Source organism: Pteropus vampyrus, unplaced genomic scaffold (assembly GCF_000151845.1).
Source record: "Pteropus vampyrus isolate Shadow unplaced genomic scaffold, Pvam_2.0 Scaffold456, whole genome shotgun sequence".
In the NCBI taxonomy this organism is placed as follows: Eukaryota; Metazoa; Chordata; class Mammalia; order Chiroptera; family Pteropodidae; genus Pteropus; species Pteropus vampyrus.
This window is the reverse complement of record NW_011889237.1, coordinates 265,635-282,839: the sequence shown is the minus strand read 5'-3', so window position 1 is coordinate 282,839 and position 17,205 is coordinate 265,635. Positions and strand designations below refer to the sequence as shown.

Genomic DNA, 17,205 nt, shown 5'->3' with positions numbered 1-17,205 from the left:
GTCATCCAAAGAGTGACATCGAGGCAGCTGGGGAGGAGGGGTGGGGAGGGGCAGGGCTGGTGGGGCTCATCGGAGTTCAGAGCCAGCCCCTCTCCCCACTCCCGCCTGCTCTCGGGGTGCCTTCATCCAGCGCACCCTGAAGCCACCGCTTCTTGTCTGTGTCCCCTCTGCAGGTTACTTACCCAACGGTGTGCATGCCGTGGAGGCCATGCTGGCTGCTGCAAGCATTGGTGCCATCTGGAGCTCCATGTCCCCGGACTTCGGGGTGACCGTGAGTCTAGGTCCCCATCAGAGGGGGCATTTCTGGGCCCCATGAGCACTCTGGGCGTGTGGCCACTGCAGGGGGATGTTCTGAGTGATTCTCGGGGACCTGTGAGCGTCCTGGGTGTGTGGCCACTGCAGAGCGACTTTCTGCGTGGTTTCCGCAGGGAAGGGTCGTGCCCACCTGAGGCCCTGGGTAGGGCGTGTGGGGCGGGGTTCCCAGTGGACCTGTGTGGCCAGCAAGGCTGGAAGGAAGTGATGTCACGATGGCCTCCTGTCCCTCTGGCCAGGGACACGAGAATAATTGGTGAAAAGGAGCCAGGAGGAATGTACTTTGCATTTAAATCTAAAACCACGATTCTGCTTTCCGTTCCCGTGCTCCTGCTGTCCCACGGCGTGCATGCTGCATCGGTGTGTGTCACTTGCTACAGGCCCCGAGGTGAAGCTCTAGGTGGAGCTGACTGGTCACCTCCCATGTGACTTCGTGACCGCACGAGGTTTTCTGAACGTTTATCCCGTGTGGCTTCCTCGTTTGCTCACGGAGTTTCCCGCGAAGCCTTGCGCACATCGCCGCGGTCTCTGATCTTGTACTTGGGGTCTGGGCTTCGCGCTTCCTGTGGGAGGGCGAAGACCTCATTATCTCCATGACTCTGAGGGGACCAAGGACCCAGGGCGGGTTTGCCTGGCTGTCCAGTCTGGGCCAAGTGGGGGCAGGAAGTGTGTGCTGAACCCCACCATGGCTGCCCAGTGCTGTGACCCTCTGTGGGACAAACAGGCAGCAGAGCGGGACGAAGCCAGGCTGACCCTCGGCCACCAAGCTGCACTGACCGGTGCCCAGCGCAGGGGCCACGCCAGGAGCAGAAGTGGCCTGGTGCCGGGAAGCACAGACCCTCCAGGCCCTCCAACAGGGGTCTGGCTGTCCCCTATGCCCAAGGCCCCTGGTGGCTGGAGTGGGGACCAGCAGGGTGAGGACAGAGCCCTGCTGAGTTTAGGGAGGGGGACGCCCCAGAGATCACTACTTGGTGGCTGATGGCTGGACTGTGCTCATGCCTCTTGGAACTTTCCAGGGCCTCTCCCAGATGGCCTCCACCCGGGACAAGGTCAGCCGGGCCTGACCTGAGACCGGAAGTCCATGTGTGTCCTCTCCCATTTCCGGGGCCCTCTCTGTGGCTGTGTGAGCTTCTCGGGGCCAGAGGTGACCTTGTGGGAGAGTCCAGAGAGCTGGGACTAGGCGCTGTTGCTCGTGGACCCCTCAGTGGGTCTCGAGCCGCATGGCGGGAGGCGGAGGGCCGGGCCCCAGGGCTGGGGAGGCAGTGTGGCATGCTGGCACCGGGCAGGCGGGTCCTGCCCGAGTTTGAGTCCCTCTGCTGCTTCCTGGCTCCGCGTCCTGAGTATGAACTTGGGGGAGCTTGTGGGGACCGCAGAAGTGATGCTCGTGTAGGGTTGGGGACGGCACTGACCTACCCCTGGGTCAGTACCGTGAGCTCTCAGTGAGTTGGGACATGAGTGTTTTCAGAATTGAATTGCAGCTTCGACTTTTTGTAAGCCGGCGTGGGGACGTGGGGAGAGCTGTGTGTGGCATGGGGCGCGGCCTGGCCTCTGGGGCCGAAACGAAGGCCCCACCCGAAAGCTTGGCGGAGGGAGACCGGCACTTCGTGCTGGACTGGGGCGTCGTGTCTGAGCCGCAGGGTGCAAGGCGGGCGTCCAGCTGCCTCCCCCTCGGCTGCAACATCAGCGGCTGCTGCTCACCCTTCGCCTATTCTCATGGGTCACCGTCCTGTGCAGAGTGTCACACTAGACGCCACTCCAGCCGCCTCTGGTCCCAGGTTCCGCTGCGTGGGAGGACACGGCCTCTGGAGGGCTCCGCGGCACGCGAGTCCAGCCAGCCCTCTCCCGGTTCAGGGTTTTTGGACTCTCAGCTGCTGAGGCTGCTCCGGTGCACTAGGTGGCGACAGGGCTCTGCTGTCCCCTCCGTCTGCAGCACTTTTGGCTCCAGGAGTCTTTGCCGATGCGATGGCCTGAGTCTCCGGGAGAGCCTTCATTTATTCAGAACATGACAGGGCCACGCGCCTTCCTCCTGGGACGTCCCTCTGCCCCGAGTTCTGGGGAGCGACCTCGTGGCCGGTGTGGTGGCATAGAGTCCTCTCTCCACCCTGCTGGGGCCAGGTGGGTGTGCGCCCGAGCCGGACGGCACTGCTCACCTTCAGCGTGAGCGTCCGGCGGCTGGCAGTTCATGTGGCAGTGGCTGGTGACCTCTCACCCCTCCCAGCTGCTCCCACCTACCTTTCGGCTCCCAGGGCGAGCCTCCCCGGCCCGGGGAGCTCTGGTCGTGGTCTGAGCCGTGGGGCTCGCTCACATGGACGCCGGCACCTGTGTGCCGCGAAGGCCCCCGGGACCAGTGGATGACCCTGGAGTCTCACTGGTCAGCCGTCGAATTCTCTGCCCAGGGTTTACCCGCTGGGCAGCGTTCCTGGTGTTGGTGACGAGGTGGGGCCTGAATGGAGGGGAGCTGTGGGCTAGGACAGTTCTCTTCAGTGGTTTGCAAATCTCCACTTAAAAAAAAAGAGTCTCCTTTTCTTCATTTCGAACGTCACCGTTTCGCTCTTCGGATGGCCTCCCTTTTCAGGAAAGAGCCCTTTTCTGAGATCTGCGTTGAAACACGAACGTCTTTGCTGCTTTGAATCGTGTTTCCTGTTTCAAATCACTGAGCGTGCCCGTTATGAGGGGAAATCGCCTCTCGCCTGCAAATCCCGATTTTAACTACTTGGCTTCTTTACAGCGGGGCATGTCAGCGAGTGACGGGCATTCTGGTGCCGTGACACATGCGTGTGGATAATTCCCAGGCACTTCGCGAGTCCAGGGAGGGGTCTCGTTCGGGTGATTCACCTGGCCCCAGATGTCGTGGGGCCATCTGGCTGGTGATGAAGGGCCGTCTAGGTCGCCGTGTACGTCTGTGGCGGGCTGCCACAGAGAGTGTGGGGCACCTCTCTTCCCTGGATGGTGCTGGGGACATACTCCTCCCCTTCATCACTGCCCCTCAGCCCTGCATCTGCCCTGCTCCCGCCTCTCTTCTCGCCGGCGCCCCGTCCATCTTTCCCGTGTTCCCGCCTCGGCTTGGCCACCCAGTGCTCTGGGCCGGGACGGGGGTGTCACCAGGTAGGAGGAGTGCTTTGCTTATCGGGTCTCCAACCTTCCAGCCTCACCGAGACCTCCAGGTGTCACACGTTCAGCCTTTTGCTTCGTTTTTCTTCGTTTCACTGTTTCCCTTTGAGTTGGTGGCTTTCTCCCAGATGCTGGGGGAGCCCAGCCTCTGATGGCCACGCATCTGAGCCAGGCCCGCAGCCTGTAGCCCTCGCCCTCGCAAGTATCTTCAGATTGCTGTGTGTGTAAACAGGACAGCCGTTCTCGCTCTAGGGGGCTGGCCACGTGATTCAGCCGCGGCTACTGGTTTCGATGCTTGGGTGGTTGCTAGGCACCGCATTCGGGTCAGATGCACGATCGTAGGTGTGTTCATCTCGTTGCAGCAGGAAAGCAGTTCTCGGCTGATCAGGACCAGGGCCAGTCCTGGACCAGGGCTAGCTTCCGGTCCGGCTGGCTTCAGGTGCTCAGAGATCGCAACCTGTGCTTGGCCAGCCAGGACAACTTCCTGTGCATCGAGGGACCTCTGAGTCCTCCCACGGTGTCACGGCCCAGGCCTCTGATTCTTTTGGCTGTCACTGTGACCATGGGTCACCCCTGGGACATCCGAGTCCCAGGTCACTGGCAGACTGGGTTCCCTCCCCCTGAGTTTGTTGCCACCTTGAGTACGGGACAGCCGGCTGGGAGAATTTCACGATGAATTTCACGGGGACATCTCTGCCGTCTTTCAGGGCCCCCAGCCTGGCCCTAGGGAGCCCTGCGTGCTTGACCTCAGGGTTTCGCTCAGGCCGTTCCCTTCCCCGGACCAGCTGTACCTGCCCTGGGCTTTGCTCGTGGTGCCCCCTGTGCTTCGCAGGTGTCTCCCCGCCCACCTGGCCTCAAAGCCTGCTCCTCTGGACACCCGCGGGGGGAGCTGCTCCCCAGAAGCTGTCCTCCTAACTCGGCCTGCCCCTGTCTGAGCCCTCGCTTCTGTCCTGCAGCCCTCTCCATGCCACCTGCCTGCCATTCTGCCTCACCCCGGTGCCCATGTTAACAGACAGACTTTTGACCACTTTTTCCGCCATGGTTATGTCTCTCTTCAAGTATTCTACCATTTCTTGAATCAATTTTGATCATTTATATCTTCTCGGGGAATTATCTATCCCATTTGGATTTTGAAATTTATTAACGACATTAAACATAATGTTTCTCATTCATTAATCTTTATTTCTGTAATAAAGTGTGACTTCTAATTTCGTGCATTCGTGCGCCTCAGTTTATTCACCTGTAATATGGGGCTAATAATGGCATTGTCTTCTGTTATCATATCCTAGGTTATCATATTCACCTGTGTCACAGGTTGCCGTGAACATTGAGTAAATATTAATAAAGTGCTTAGGATACATAATTAAGCACTATGTCAGTGTTAGCTAGAAGTATTACCGTTTTTTCTTGATCAGATTTGTCAGGAGGTTTATTTTATTGGTGTTTTTGGAAAAAAAAGATTTTGCATTTATTGATGGATGCCGTCATAAATTTTTCCTTATGGCTTTAATTAATTCCTTTCTTCTTTTCCTCAATCATGAGTGTATTTCACTGAAAATAATTGGGAATTGAAAACAATAACATTATCATTGTTTTCCTGTTGTGTTTTGATAGACTGTGTGTCCTTGGGACAAGGAAGCCTGTCTCTGTGGTTCCCTGGCACGGTGCCTGGCACAGTAGATGGAATAAACAAGCTCTTCTCTGTTAATTCAGCTTCCGGTCTTGATAATCGGGCAGTGTGGAAAGTAGAATCTCAATCCTCAAACCTTGAGCCCAGAGAATCTCAAATTTTATTGTGCGTCGGGGTCTCCGGGGCTTGCGAAAGCACAGGTTTCCTGGCTCCCGCAGAGTTCTCCATTCAGAGGGTCTGGGGCCCAGGTGATGCTGTCGCTGCTGGGGCCCCTCTGCGGGACTCTGGCCTCCCTGATGGCCTCGTTGTCCTAGACACGTGCTCGACCCTCTCCTCTGATGCCTGGCCCACTGCAGAGCAGTCAGTTACCCTGATGAGCTTAATCCATAGTCCCGCCACAGGAGGCTTTAATGTCCGCAGGATGTAATGTGCAGACCCCGCCCGACTAAGTGCTCCGCAGAGGTTCTGGCCTCAATTCTTTGGCCCTGGGGTCGCCCGGGCATTGGTCTGGAACCACTCGCCCTGGACTGCTGGGCAGGGGACAGGAGAAGATCTGGGCGCTGTCGCCCCTGCTGCCGTCTCTTGGATGGAAAGGCTCCGCCGTCGTCTGAGCTTTGGGGCGGCTGGGAAGGAAGGCAAGGAAGGCCCATCCGAGATGCTCTCACCTGTCACCCGTGCGGTGACACTCAGGTTGTGTCGAGTGTGCCGTGAGGCTACGCCTGTCTGTTCACATCAGTTGCAGAAACAATTTCAACACCTGCCTTCGGGGAAAGAGGTGTGCTCGGCGGGTTCCGTGGGCGGTGAGCCCGCTTTTTAAAACGGGGCTTATTTCCTACATACACATTCGTGGTTCATGCATTTGATTGGCAGAAAGTACTATTTGGAGAATTCAGGTACCTTTTAGATCGAAGGTTGAAAGAGAGCTAAAATATAGAACCACTTGGCAGAGCTATAGCTGCCTGTCTGGAAGGCGGGTCCTTATTACACGTGCCGGGGAGCCGTGTTGCAAGGCTCCATCTGGAAAAGGGGAATCTCCTCGGCAGTGCGAGCGCCTGTGACTGTCAGTGTCCGTCAGCCCTCCATGTCCCGTCAGTATAGCGGTGACCTTCCTTGAAGTGGTGGTCATCTCGCACGTGCCGTGTTTTGCCTGGCTCTCTTTACTGGCTGCTGGATGATGGGGACACGGGAACGGGGCTGGCGCACCCAGAGTGCCACTTTTTCTTTCCCTCGAAGAGTGGCGGTGTCGTTGGCCGCCGAGGCGTTCGCCACTGGGATGGGCGGTGACGATTCCTCCCTTTCCCTCCTCAGGGAGTTCTGGACCGGTGCTCCCAAATCCGGCCGAAGCTCATGTTCTCTGTGGAGGCCGTCGTGTACAATGGCAAGGAGCACAGCCACCTGGACAAGCTGCAGCAGGTCACGAAAGGTGTGTGGCGCTCCCGCCTGAGCCGGCATGGCGGGGGGTGGGTGCAGAGATGAGACCCCCACCTCCAGGAGTCACGGAGGCCTCTCGAAGCTGCAAACTGCAAAAATGACTGCGTAGCCCCGTCTCTACACACCGTGTTATATTCTGTAAAAAAAAAATATCAGCAACTAAGTATCTCGTGTCCTGTAACTGCTTTCCTTTCTCCAACAGGACTGTCAGATTTGAAAAAAGTGGTCGTGATCCCCTATGTTACCTCTAGAGACAAGATAGACATTTCGAAGATACCGAACAGGTAAGTCAGCCAGACACCCACCGCTGGTCCCGTGTGGCGCCTGCTCCGCGTCCCACCGGCCATGGATTCCGTGGCTCCTCCCACGTGGCGTCGCAGTGTTTTAAAGATGCAGGAGGAGGTTTTCGTTAAAATCTCTGCTTTGTAGATGGGCGCTGAGGCCCCAGAGTGACTTCCCCAAGGCCACATAATTAGTGGCAGGACAGAGGGGCTCCGAGGCGTGCTCTCTCTTCCTGTCTGGCCAGGCCTGGATCAGCCACAGCAGCTCTAAATGACAATCACTGTGTGTATGCACATGCACACTAGCGTCTGAGCACTTGTGCACGCACGTCCACACGATAGGTGTGTACATAAGTGCGGCGCCTACACACATACACATGCGTGCACATGTGTGCACATGCATGCATGCACGTATGCATGTATACACATGCACACACGTGTTTCCTGTCTAGAACCTGTTTTTGTCCCCATCGCTAATGGTGCCTTCCTTTGCCATTCTGACATTCGTAAGCTGATACACCACCTGCCTTGGGTACCAGATAGGATTGTACCCATCTTAATTTTGAGTAGAAATCAAGGAATGGATTATGGTTTGCTCAAAGTCGAATTCGTCCCTGAATTCTTGGAGTTATACTGCTTTCCTTTTTCTGAAAGCAGTTTTGGGAGAGAGTTTCGAGATCAGGCGTGTTTACCTTTGCAGGTAAACCTTTCCCTTCAGCCTCCTGCCTGGGCCACGGCAGGGGCCTCGTGAGTGGCCCCATGAGGCCACGTGGGAAGTGGCTGCAGAGGCACAGAAGTCCTGTGCCTGCCGTGGGGGGTGCGGAGCTGCAGAGGCCCTCTTACCCAGGCTGTCAGCTGGCCAAGTGGTCTTGTGCAGGGTGCCCTGGGCCACTGGGAGGACCCGGCCTCTGTGCTATCCTTAAGGGCCTGCAGTCAAGTAAGAGGGAGGGGACTCTTGCAGGGAGAATGAGCCGTGGCACCGGGCCCAGAGGACACAGCTGTGCTCACAGAGGGGGCAGGCAATACCAGGAGCTGAGAGCTGGGTGGTGTTGCTTACCTTTGAGATCTGGGAAGGTGGCACCTGAGGGGACCTCGAAAGAGCAGGATTTGGAGAGAGCTGTGTGCGCCAGGATTCCAGAGGCGGAAGGGGGCTGCGCGCAAAGTGACTGTTGCTTGAGGGCTGTGGTCGCGAGCCAGATTGCGGAGGCGCACGTGGTCAGCCTCTCTGTGCCTTGGTTTCCCTGTCTGCAAAATGAGGATGAAGTCCCTCCCTCGCAGGCTGGCTGTGGGGAGCTAGTATGTGGAGGCTGGACGGAGTGCGTTAGTTAGCCCTCCGTAATACTGTCAAGAGAAGGGGACAGCTGCATGTGGGAGCGGGCTCTGTCCCCTGGAGTATGGGCATTGGGATGTGCAGGTCCTTACAGGTGGGCCCAGGGCCCTGAACTTGGCCCCGGGACTGTGGGAACTCTGCCAACCTCAGTCATTTACAGCCAGTTGACCAGAGGCTGGGTCTCAGTTCACGAAGCCGAGAATAGCTCCTTGCTTTTATGGCGGGCGCCAGCCACGCTGAGGTCAGAGGGAAAAGCAGATGGGCTCGAGGCCCCGGTGCCCGGCTTTGGCTACTCCGCGTGTGTCCGTCAGTAACTGATACAGAACGCGCGCATCCAGGAGAAGCACGTTAGCCACTTCATTTAGCTTTACACGGGGCAACGCCTCCCCTCCGAAACCCTGTGAATGAGACCCCCCCCTCGCCGCTCCTTGATTGCTGGCTGCCGGTGCCAAGACAGAACTGGGGACTCCCCACCCTGGACTTTGCATTTTCAGAAGGGCGACGAAAGCAGTCACTATTTACTGAGACTTATAGACCATTTGAAAGCAAAGCTGCCTCTCTGGGTACATTCTGGTTCGCTTGGGCGCTGCGTGAGAATGGAGTTCCACGGAGCGGGCAGTGGAGCCCGCGGGGGAGCGGGGGAACGGGGCTGCCGCTGGCCGGGCGGTCCCAAAGCGAGTCGCGTTCCTGGCACTCTGTCACGGGAGGCCTTGCTGACTGCTCAGAGACGGAGATTAGCTATTTCGATGCCCTCTTTAAAGCGCTGTGCCTCCCCGGACACACCCGCCTTCGGGGGCCTTCTGCAGCACCGTGTAGCCGCTGTCTGAGTTTCAGAGTAATTATCCTCTGCAGATCACTGCGGGCCGAGTTTAACTGATTTCTTCCCCTTCCCTGAAAGAAAGTTCCATTTGTCAAAACGGCGGTTCCCGCCCCCTTTTACACCTACAGAGGAACCAGGCCAGTGTTTCGGATCCGTCTTTCTGCAGACCTCAAAGTAGGGGACCCGCCGCCTCTCCCTGGACGGCTGTGCGGCTTCCGCTGCCCGCGTCCCGCTCAGAAAACAAGCCCCTTGCCCGTGGCCCCCGTGCTTCTTGGCCCCAGGCACGGTGCTCAGGCCAGCCTCGGGGACAAGGCGGGGCAGATTTCTCAGGCTCCCGTCAGTAGCTGGGCTTCCCTTTTCTTGTTCCTGGACAAACACGTGTCTGGCGTGTGCCTCCTAAGGGCGGGGAGACGAGCGATGACGCTGACGTTTGCCCGGCAGCTTTTCTGTCATAGAAAATGTGGTTTTCGGATCTTGGCCTCCCCACCCCGCCCTTCTCGCTGTGATCTTCACACACGGGAAAAGCTCTCGAATCTCATGCCTGCTCCATCCCCTCTCCCGGTGGGGAAAGCAACACGATTCAGGCCGCCTTGGCCCAGGCCTCCCTTTGGGCGACGGACGGAGACGAGGGCCTGCCAGGGGCCGGTGAGCAGCGGACAGGAAGAGCGCGTGGGCGCCCCGCCGGCAGCCCTCCCAGGTCCCCTGGGTGCAGTTCCTTCACCAATAGTGACGTCAGCAGGACTTGGAGCACTTCCAGGCTCTCAGCGGACAGCCCTGGCCTTGTCCACGGAGCTCACACAGCAGCGTGACCTTTGCCCTCGTTGACGCGGCTTCCCCCCGCTTGGCGTGAATTTGGGTGTTGGCTTCTCCGCTGCCTTGCGGGACACCTCCCTTCCAGTCTCGTGCCCCCCCGGAGCCCGGGGCTGTCATCCAGGCAGGCTGGAGGGGTGTGAGTCCCGGAGGCCTCGTGGACCCGGCCAGCGTCCGGAGCGTTCATGGTTTGCCCCCGTGCGTTTTGCCCACAGTGTGTTTCTGGACGACTTTCTCGCCACTGGGAGAGGGGACCAAGCGCCCCAGCTGGAGTTCACGCAGCTGCCGTTCAGCCATCCCCTCTTCATCGTGTTCTCCTCGGGCACGACCGGGGTGCCCAAGTGCCTGGTGCACTCCGCTGGGGTAGGTCTGTGTCCACGGGCACCCACCCGCCCTCGCAGGGCTCCGAGTCCTCACACTGCACCCTCGCAGCTCACGCAGGCGGCCCATGGGGTGTGTGTGTGTGTGGGGGGGCGGGGATCGCTGTCTCTGGTGCTGCCGCGGAGCCGTCCCCTGAGACGGGAAGGTGCTGCTCACAGCCAGGTGCTGCTGCTTCCGCTGCGTGGGCCTTCCCCCCACACCCCGCCTCCCCGGCTCGCCTGCAGTTGGCCTGGCCTGTAGGGAGGAGAAAACGCAGGATCTTGCTCAGACCTTGTCGCTGCCGCCTTCTCCCCTCGCTCAGGAGAGGAGACCCACCCAAGTGGAGAAGACTTACGCTCTCAAACAGCTTTCCAGATGTTGCTTGATCAGACGGTGGTATTTGAAAAACGAAACACAAAACTCCTCTTATTCTAGCTCATTTAGCTTAGCAGGGTCCTCTGTTACACTGGGAATCCCTTCCATAGAAGGGGACTACCCCTATCTGCATCACTGAGAGCCTCATGTGGCTCTTGCGGGTGATCCTGTCACAGCAGGTGGCGGGGAGAGAGCACGTGCCATCATTGCCCAGATTGGGACCCACCAGGGGTCCGGGCGCAGGTCATGAGATGAGACTGCCAGACATACTAGAGCCCGTTCGTTCACAGCAGCCGCTTCCCGGGGACCCCACGTGGGACTGGGGACCTCCGGCGCCAAAAGGCTTTGTTTCTGGGAGCAGCACTGGCCACACTGTGAGCTGGCCACGTCGCAGAAACCACCCTGTTCTATGAAATCCGGTCGAGGTTGTGTGCAGGGTCTAGGACGTCCCTCACGGTGGCTGATGGAGCCCCGTTTTCCCAGGAGCCCTGTCTGCCTGTGCACCAGCCGTGGAGATGCCCGATCTTACGAACCTCGGAGACGAGGAGGGGGCGCGAACGGCGGAACAGCAGACATCTTAGGAGAAGCTGAAACGTCCACCTGTACTTTGATTTTTAGTGCTTTAAGCTTAGTGTATGTCACTTTTTTTAGGAGAGAAACATAAAAGCGTATCAGATACAATGTAGTTTGCTCCTAAAAATCTTCGTGCCTGATATATTTAAAGTATGGACAAATCAGGAAAAGTTAGGTTTATTCTGTCTTCATTGGGTGCTCACACCTCCAGGAAAGTGACTAAGCATCTGGCCTGTTTTAAAGACTCGTCTCCCTAGGAAACTTGAAAGCAGCAAAATGAAAGGTCACAGTGATGGGACGGCTGGCAGGTCCCCTGGATTTGGGTGGGTGGGGGGGGGTGGTTCCTGGTTTGCTGGTTCATTTTCTAAGACCTTTAAGGGTCTCCAAAAGCAGCTTCTCTCTTCTTATAAATCAGATCACTCCTCCTGCTTGAGACCCGCAGAACCCTGCCGCTCATGCTTCCTTTAGTCACCCTCAGACTCGGCCATGCCCGCTTAGAAATGACAGGGGACATCACCGCTGTGAACCGAGGCTCGTCCAGAGAGGGCTTGGGGAGAGAAGCGAAGCCCGGCTTGCTCGTGCCCCCGAGGGGACAGGAATGACGAACATGAAGAGGCGTGGGGAGCAGGTCACACGGGCGAAGGGACAGGTCTAAGTTAATGCTAGAAGTGAAGAAGGAAAAAGGAAATGCCCATTTCAAGGGAGGAAGAGAACGGGAGGGGGCATCCTGGGAGTCCCTGTGACCCAGGAGCCTCACTCCCTGTGGTGAGTTCACGGCGTGACTCATTAGCGTCTCTAGAGGCCTTCGTTGGCCCCCAGCGAGTGCCCACCCCTCCGAGTGACACTGTCCCTTGGGGAGTTTTCCACACTCCAGGCCTGCGGGGACAGTGGGGGTGGGAGGTACGCTGTCCCTGATCCCACCCTGCTCTCTGGGTAAACCCACCAGGGTGCCTGGCTCCGAGGGGCTGCAGGCGGCCTCGGGGACTCGGCAGAAGGGGCTCGCCCCTCCCAGCCGTCTGCCACTTTCTGTGGGGGCGTGTGTGGCCGTCAGGTCACAAGGGGGCCGTTGGGGACAGAGTAGGGAATAGGATTCTTCTGGCTCTTGAATTGGTCTTTGTTGGTTGTGTGGTTTCTGTGGAGCTTTTAAAGGGACCGTCTCTTCCTGCTGCTCATTTTTCTCTTCTTTTGGGTACGACGAGGGTCGCGAAGGCCGGCTTTAGTCACGGCTCTCGCATCAGCCCTGGTCGTCCCCACCAACCCGGGGCACCGATGCCATCGGCTGGGCGCTGCCATCTGCGGACTAGGCTGCAGGGCGGGGTCCGGCCTTTCTCAGGGGCCTCGGAAGACTGTCCCCAGTCCGGCCAGGGTCAGGTGGGAGACCCATTGTAAGGACGGGGAAAACTGAGGCGAGAGCGGGTCAGTGGCCACTTGCTCTGCTGTCCGGACTGCGCTCAGAGACGGGACGCTTCCTGTCCCCGCTGTCAGCGCAGAGTCGCTAGGGGCTAGCGGGGTCTGGGCAGCGGAATACTGTACAGCTGTGGACATCGCGTGGGAGCTCTGTGCCTCGATGAAGGTACGTTCAGTGGGAAAGGCGGGGCTCAGGACGACGCATCCCCGTAAAGAGCCAGCGTGAGTCGGTACGTGCTGATGGGCGAGGGACGCGCCGGAAATAAACCGGGGAAGCGGCTCCCCGGCTGCCTCGGGCGTCTGGGTGCAGCCCGAGGGAGGCTGCTCACGCACGTGCCTCGGAGTGGGAGATCGCGTAGATATACCGCTCCTCAAACATTGAAGTAAAAACAATAGGGCGTGCACGGGAGCGGGGTCCGACCTGATGGTGGTGTGAGCTGAAAGCAGGGTGTCGTGCCGCCCCCTTGGCCACGGTGTCCCTGAGCTCTGACCCGAGGCCTGCAGAGCTGCACATGCAGCAGCGGCTCTGAGTCTGGGGGATGGTCTCGTCCTGCCACTGCCCTCGCCTGTCCGTCGCAAGGGGACGAGGCTCCCGGGGCCTGTTCTGGAGGTGACAGACAGTGCAGGTGCTCCGTCCTGCTCTCACCTTTGATTCTGACTGTCCACTCGATGACCTCCACTTCCCTCTGCTGCGGCCGGCGGCTCCCTGGTGCTGCTGGTGCCCTGGCGCCCACCCGCAGCTTGCAGGCCGGCAAGAGCCCGTCAGAGGTCCCCGTCCATCCTCAGCGACACTCGGGTCCGGTGGCAGGTGCCCGGTGGCAGGGTGCTATAGAGTTCTGCGTGTGGGGGCGGGGGGGCACACGGAGCTTCCTCCGGAGAAGAGCACAGGGTCCCCCCTGCACCCCGGGCAGCGAGCGTACAGGGCGCCTCAGAGTGAGCAGCCTGCTGATGCCCGTCTTCTCTCCCAGGGCACCCTCATCCAGCACCTGAAGGAGCACAGCCTTCACGGCAACATGACCAGCAGCGACATCATATTCTTTTACACCACGGTGAGTGTCCCCGGAGATGCCAAGTGGGGTCCCCACCTCTGCGTTGCTCCTTCTGGGTGGCCGGGCTGTGGGCTTCGCCGTGGTCTGTCCTTACCTTCAGCCACTCCCTGTGTCGCGTGTCAGTAGCAAGACGCACACGAGGCCCGGGCTGCAGGTGGAGCAGCTTCTGCTGGCTAGCCCTCTCTGGCCTCGGGGCCCTGCCTCCTCTTCCAGTCCCGCTGGCCACTGGCCCCTCCGTGCCACCTCGTCCCTCCCTACTTTGGCCTCTCCTCTCAGAATGCTGAGTGCCTGGGGAATTCTAGAGAAACCGAGAATGCTGACCACCAGCTCGGTCCCTTAGGCCTCTAGAGGTGCAGGGTGAGAGTCACATGGCTGAAACTTGCCGTCGACCAGGGGACAGGAATTTACGGAATATGTCGTGAGGATTGTCGCTTCTTAGTTGTGTGCAATGCAAAGTGACTCGTTCAAGTGGAAAAGGAATTTATCCGAAGGCAGCAGATGGCTCAGGGGGGCAAAGATGGCAACGTCCTCAGCTCCAGAACCAATGAATGAGGGACCTTACAGGACACAGAGGACTTTGCAGATGTGATTAAGTTAAGGATCTTGAGATGGGGAGATGGTCCTGGACTATTCAGGTGGCCCAGTGTGATCACAAGGGTCCTTATAAGAGAGGGGACAGGAGAGTTGGAGTCTGAGAAACAGACGTGGTCACAGAAGCAGTGGTCGCAGTGCCGTGGGCCCCGAGGCCAGGAGTGTCGCCTCTGGAAGCTGGAAAAGGCAAGCAAGAGCCTCCCCATGAGGCTCCAGAGAGAGCCCAGCCCTGCCGACACCCCGATTTTGGACTTCCAGCCTCCAGAACTCCCAGACGGCGAGTTCGCGTCGTCTCAGGCCCCCACGGCTGCAGCAGTTGTCTCGGCTTCCGTAGGAAATGCGTACGGGGGGCTTGCCAGTTCCCCCGACAGCTGGGGATCCGCGTGTGGAGAGCAGCGGGGCCTGAGGGAGGCTGCGCTCCCACGGTCCTTGTCCTGGGAGCACGGAGGTGTGGCCCACGCGGCCACGCCGTCTCGCCTGTGCCCTGGCCGGTGCCGCCCTACGGAAGCTGTTGTTCCCTGTCCTGCGTCCTTGCCAGTGCAGCCTCTGGCCGAGCCCAGGCCACCTGCCCCAGCTGCCAGAGAAGCTGGCCAAGCGCCTGCCTGGCCCTGGTGCTCCTTGCCGAGGTGTTTGCAGCACAGCCTCAGAGGCTGTAGCATCCCCCTGACGAGGCAGGGGCTTCAGGTGGCCAAGGAAACGCAAACAGGACGCAGCGAAAACCATGTCCACAGCGTCCCTTCTCTGTGCCCGGCGTCGCGGGCACCGCGTGGTGGGACACGGGCTGGGCGGAGTCCTGCCTCCTGTGCTTTTCCACCCCTCAGGGTGGGGCATGCAGCGTCAGACCGAAGCTCGGTTCGGGGGAGTGGAGAGCTTCCTGTCCTTGTGGGATGCTGAAGAGGAAAGCTTAGGACCGTTAAAGGAAGCTGTGTTTAGCCGAAAGGGGGAAAATTCAGAATCGGCTCTTTCCGAGACTGCAGGTACCACGAAGTTCTAGGACGACTTAGCTCTGTTTCCTGGATGATGACTTTGTGCTGAGTTTTTAAGGAAACAGTGCTGGAGGTGTGCCCTAACCTGTGACGTTAATGCCCCTGGGGACAGACCCGGGCCCCAGGCAGACACAGGACGGGGAGCCTAGATTGCTCTCCATGTGTGACCAGGGGCAGGTGGCCTCATCTCTCTGTAAGTCAAGGGGCTTGGGACAAGTGATCCAGGCTTGTTTCACCTGTGGGATTGAGCCCAGACCCCTGCTCACGCCCTCCCTACATATGGGACAGTGGCAGGACTCAGAAATCTGGGGCATCTGCTTTTCTGGAAGCCTCCGTGTGGATGGATCGGACAGCCAGTGGTTTCTGGGGAGTAAGCCAGCGCCGACAGCAGCCTCTAGGGCGGTCGCTGTGAGGCCCCACATGGCTGAGCCGGCGTGGAAAGCGGCCAGTCCTTGCCAGCTTTGGGCCGTCTGAGGTGGCTTCCTAGGGACGTGACAGGCTGAGTGATGGAGAGAGGGAGCTGGCCACCGCTTGCTTGACTCTGTGCTCCTGTCTGTTCCAGGTTGGCTGGATGGTCTGGAACTGGGCGTTGTCTACTCTGGCCATGGGCATGGCCGTGGTCCTGTATGACGGCTCGCTGCTGAAGCCCACGCTGAACGTGCTGTGGGACCTGGTCGACAGGATAGGGTGGGTACCAGCATTGGCACTTCTCACCTGCCTGTCTTCTGAGCCCAGTGGCGAGAGGGAGAGCCCTGCCTGTCACCAGCTGCCCCACGGTGCTGATCAGCTGTCCCCTAGAACAGGAGTCCCCGACCGCCAGGCCGTGGACCAGTACTGGTCCGTGGCCTGTTAGGAACCGGGCCGCACAGCAGGAGGTGAGCAGCGGGTAGTGAGCGAGCGAAGCTTCATCTGGATTTGCAGCTGCTCCCCAGCGCCAGCATCACCGCCTCAGCTCCGCCTCAAGTCACCAGGCATGAGATTCTCATAGGAGCACCGGTCCCTGGTGCCACAGAGGTTGGGGACCGCTGCCCTAGAGTATCCTCAAACTCCCACAAGTGCGATCCAGGGCTACGAAAGGCATCTCTGCCTCTCTGCAGCTCTGCAAATGGCACTTCTTGGTTGGGCGACAGGTAGGGATGCTAAGGAGCCAAGGCAGAAGCCAGTTAAAAGTGGGTGTCAGGGCCCCTCCCCCTGCAGTCGCCTCCTCAGAGCCGCTGCCGGAAACCGGCAACCGCCGCGTGCCGTCGCGTTGGCGCTGTCTTTGCTGGTGGGTTCTCTGTGACCGGTGGGCGCGTTGTTGGCGTGTGGATCTCCGTCGCCGCTGACTAAAGGTCACGTTGCAGGTACTGCCGTGGGCGCCAGCGAGCGCCTGGCCCAGGGGTCAGCAGCACTCCCAACACTTCCCGTTGCTCCAAGTTCGAGTCCGCACTCTGGGGGGAGCTACTAATGTTTTAAAATCCTCAGCCATTAATATTTTACGTGTATCTTTGCCCAGCCTGGGAAATATTTAAATCCTGACATTTGGCTTACAACATCAGCCAGGAAGGTTCTTTGCTAATGAGACTGTTTCCAGCGAGAAGTTAATCAACTCCCGGGGGGACTTGGATGGCGCTGAGTCCTCCCCCCATGACACCTGCAGGCCGGCCTCCGGTGGGCCCTTCTGGGGAGCGTGTGTGTCCTACAGGAGCGGGCAGGGGAGGACAGCTCACACCCACATACCGGGGTTTGGTGCCAGTGAAGGGCCCCCGGGAAACGCAGCTTCGTGTGCGTGTGTGCAAGAGTGTGTGTATACGTGTGTGTGGATATGCATGCACACGGGTGTGCAAGCGAGCATGTGTGGCCAGTGCAGTTCTGTGGTTAGGGTCAGGGCTGGCGCCGTGGGGTATCTCGTCCAGGTTTTGCTAGTCGCCTGAGTCACCCGGTGCCACCTGTCCCGAGTGGGCGCACCATAGTAAGATCGTCCCCGAGGGAGCGTTGTGACGGGTGAGCGAGCGCGTCCCTCGAGGGGAGCCAGTCTCATTTCTGCACCCCGCACGCCGTCGGGTGTCTGCTCTGTGCCACGCAGTGACTTGGGGGAGAAGGTCGCCGTCCTCATGGGCTGGCACTCGGATGGGGGGGGCGGGCAAGAAGAAAAGGAAG

At 59.3% G+C, this 17,205-nt stretch overlaps 1 protein-coding gene across 1 annotated transcript in view; it reads left to right on the top strand.

Annotated features, from left to right (window-relative positions):
• AACS (acetoacetyl-CoA synthetase) overlaps positions 1-17,205 on the top strand; it is a 43,432-nt gene that overhangs the window by 14,866 nt on the left and 11,361 nt on the right. The window contains exons 6-11 of the mRNA XM_011381900.2: positions 174-271; positions 6,362-6,476; positions 6,687-6,768; positions 9,941-10,088; positions 13,409-13,489; positions 15,629-15,753. Coding sequence (XP_011380202.1) covers positions 174-271; positions 6,362-6,476; positions 6,687-6,768; positions 9,941-10,088; positions 13,409-13,489; positions 15,629-15,753 — 649 coding nt within the window. The remainder of the gene's footprint in view (positions 1-173; positions 272-6,361; positions 6,477-6,686; positions 6,769-9,940; positions 10,089-13,408; positions 13,490-15,628; positions 15,754-17,205) is intronic.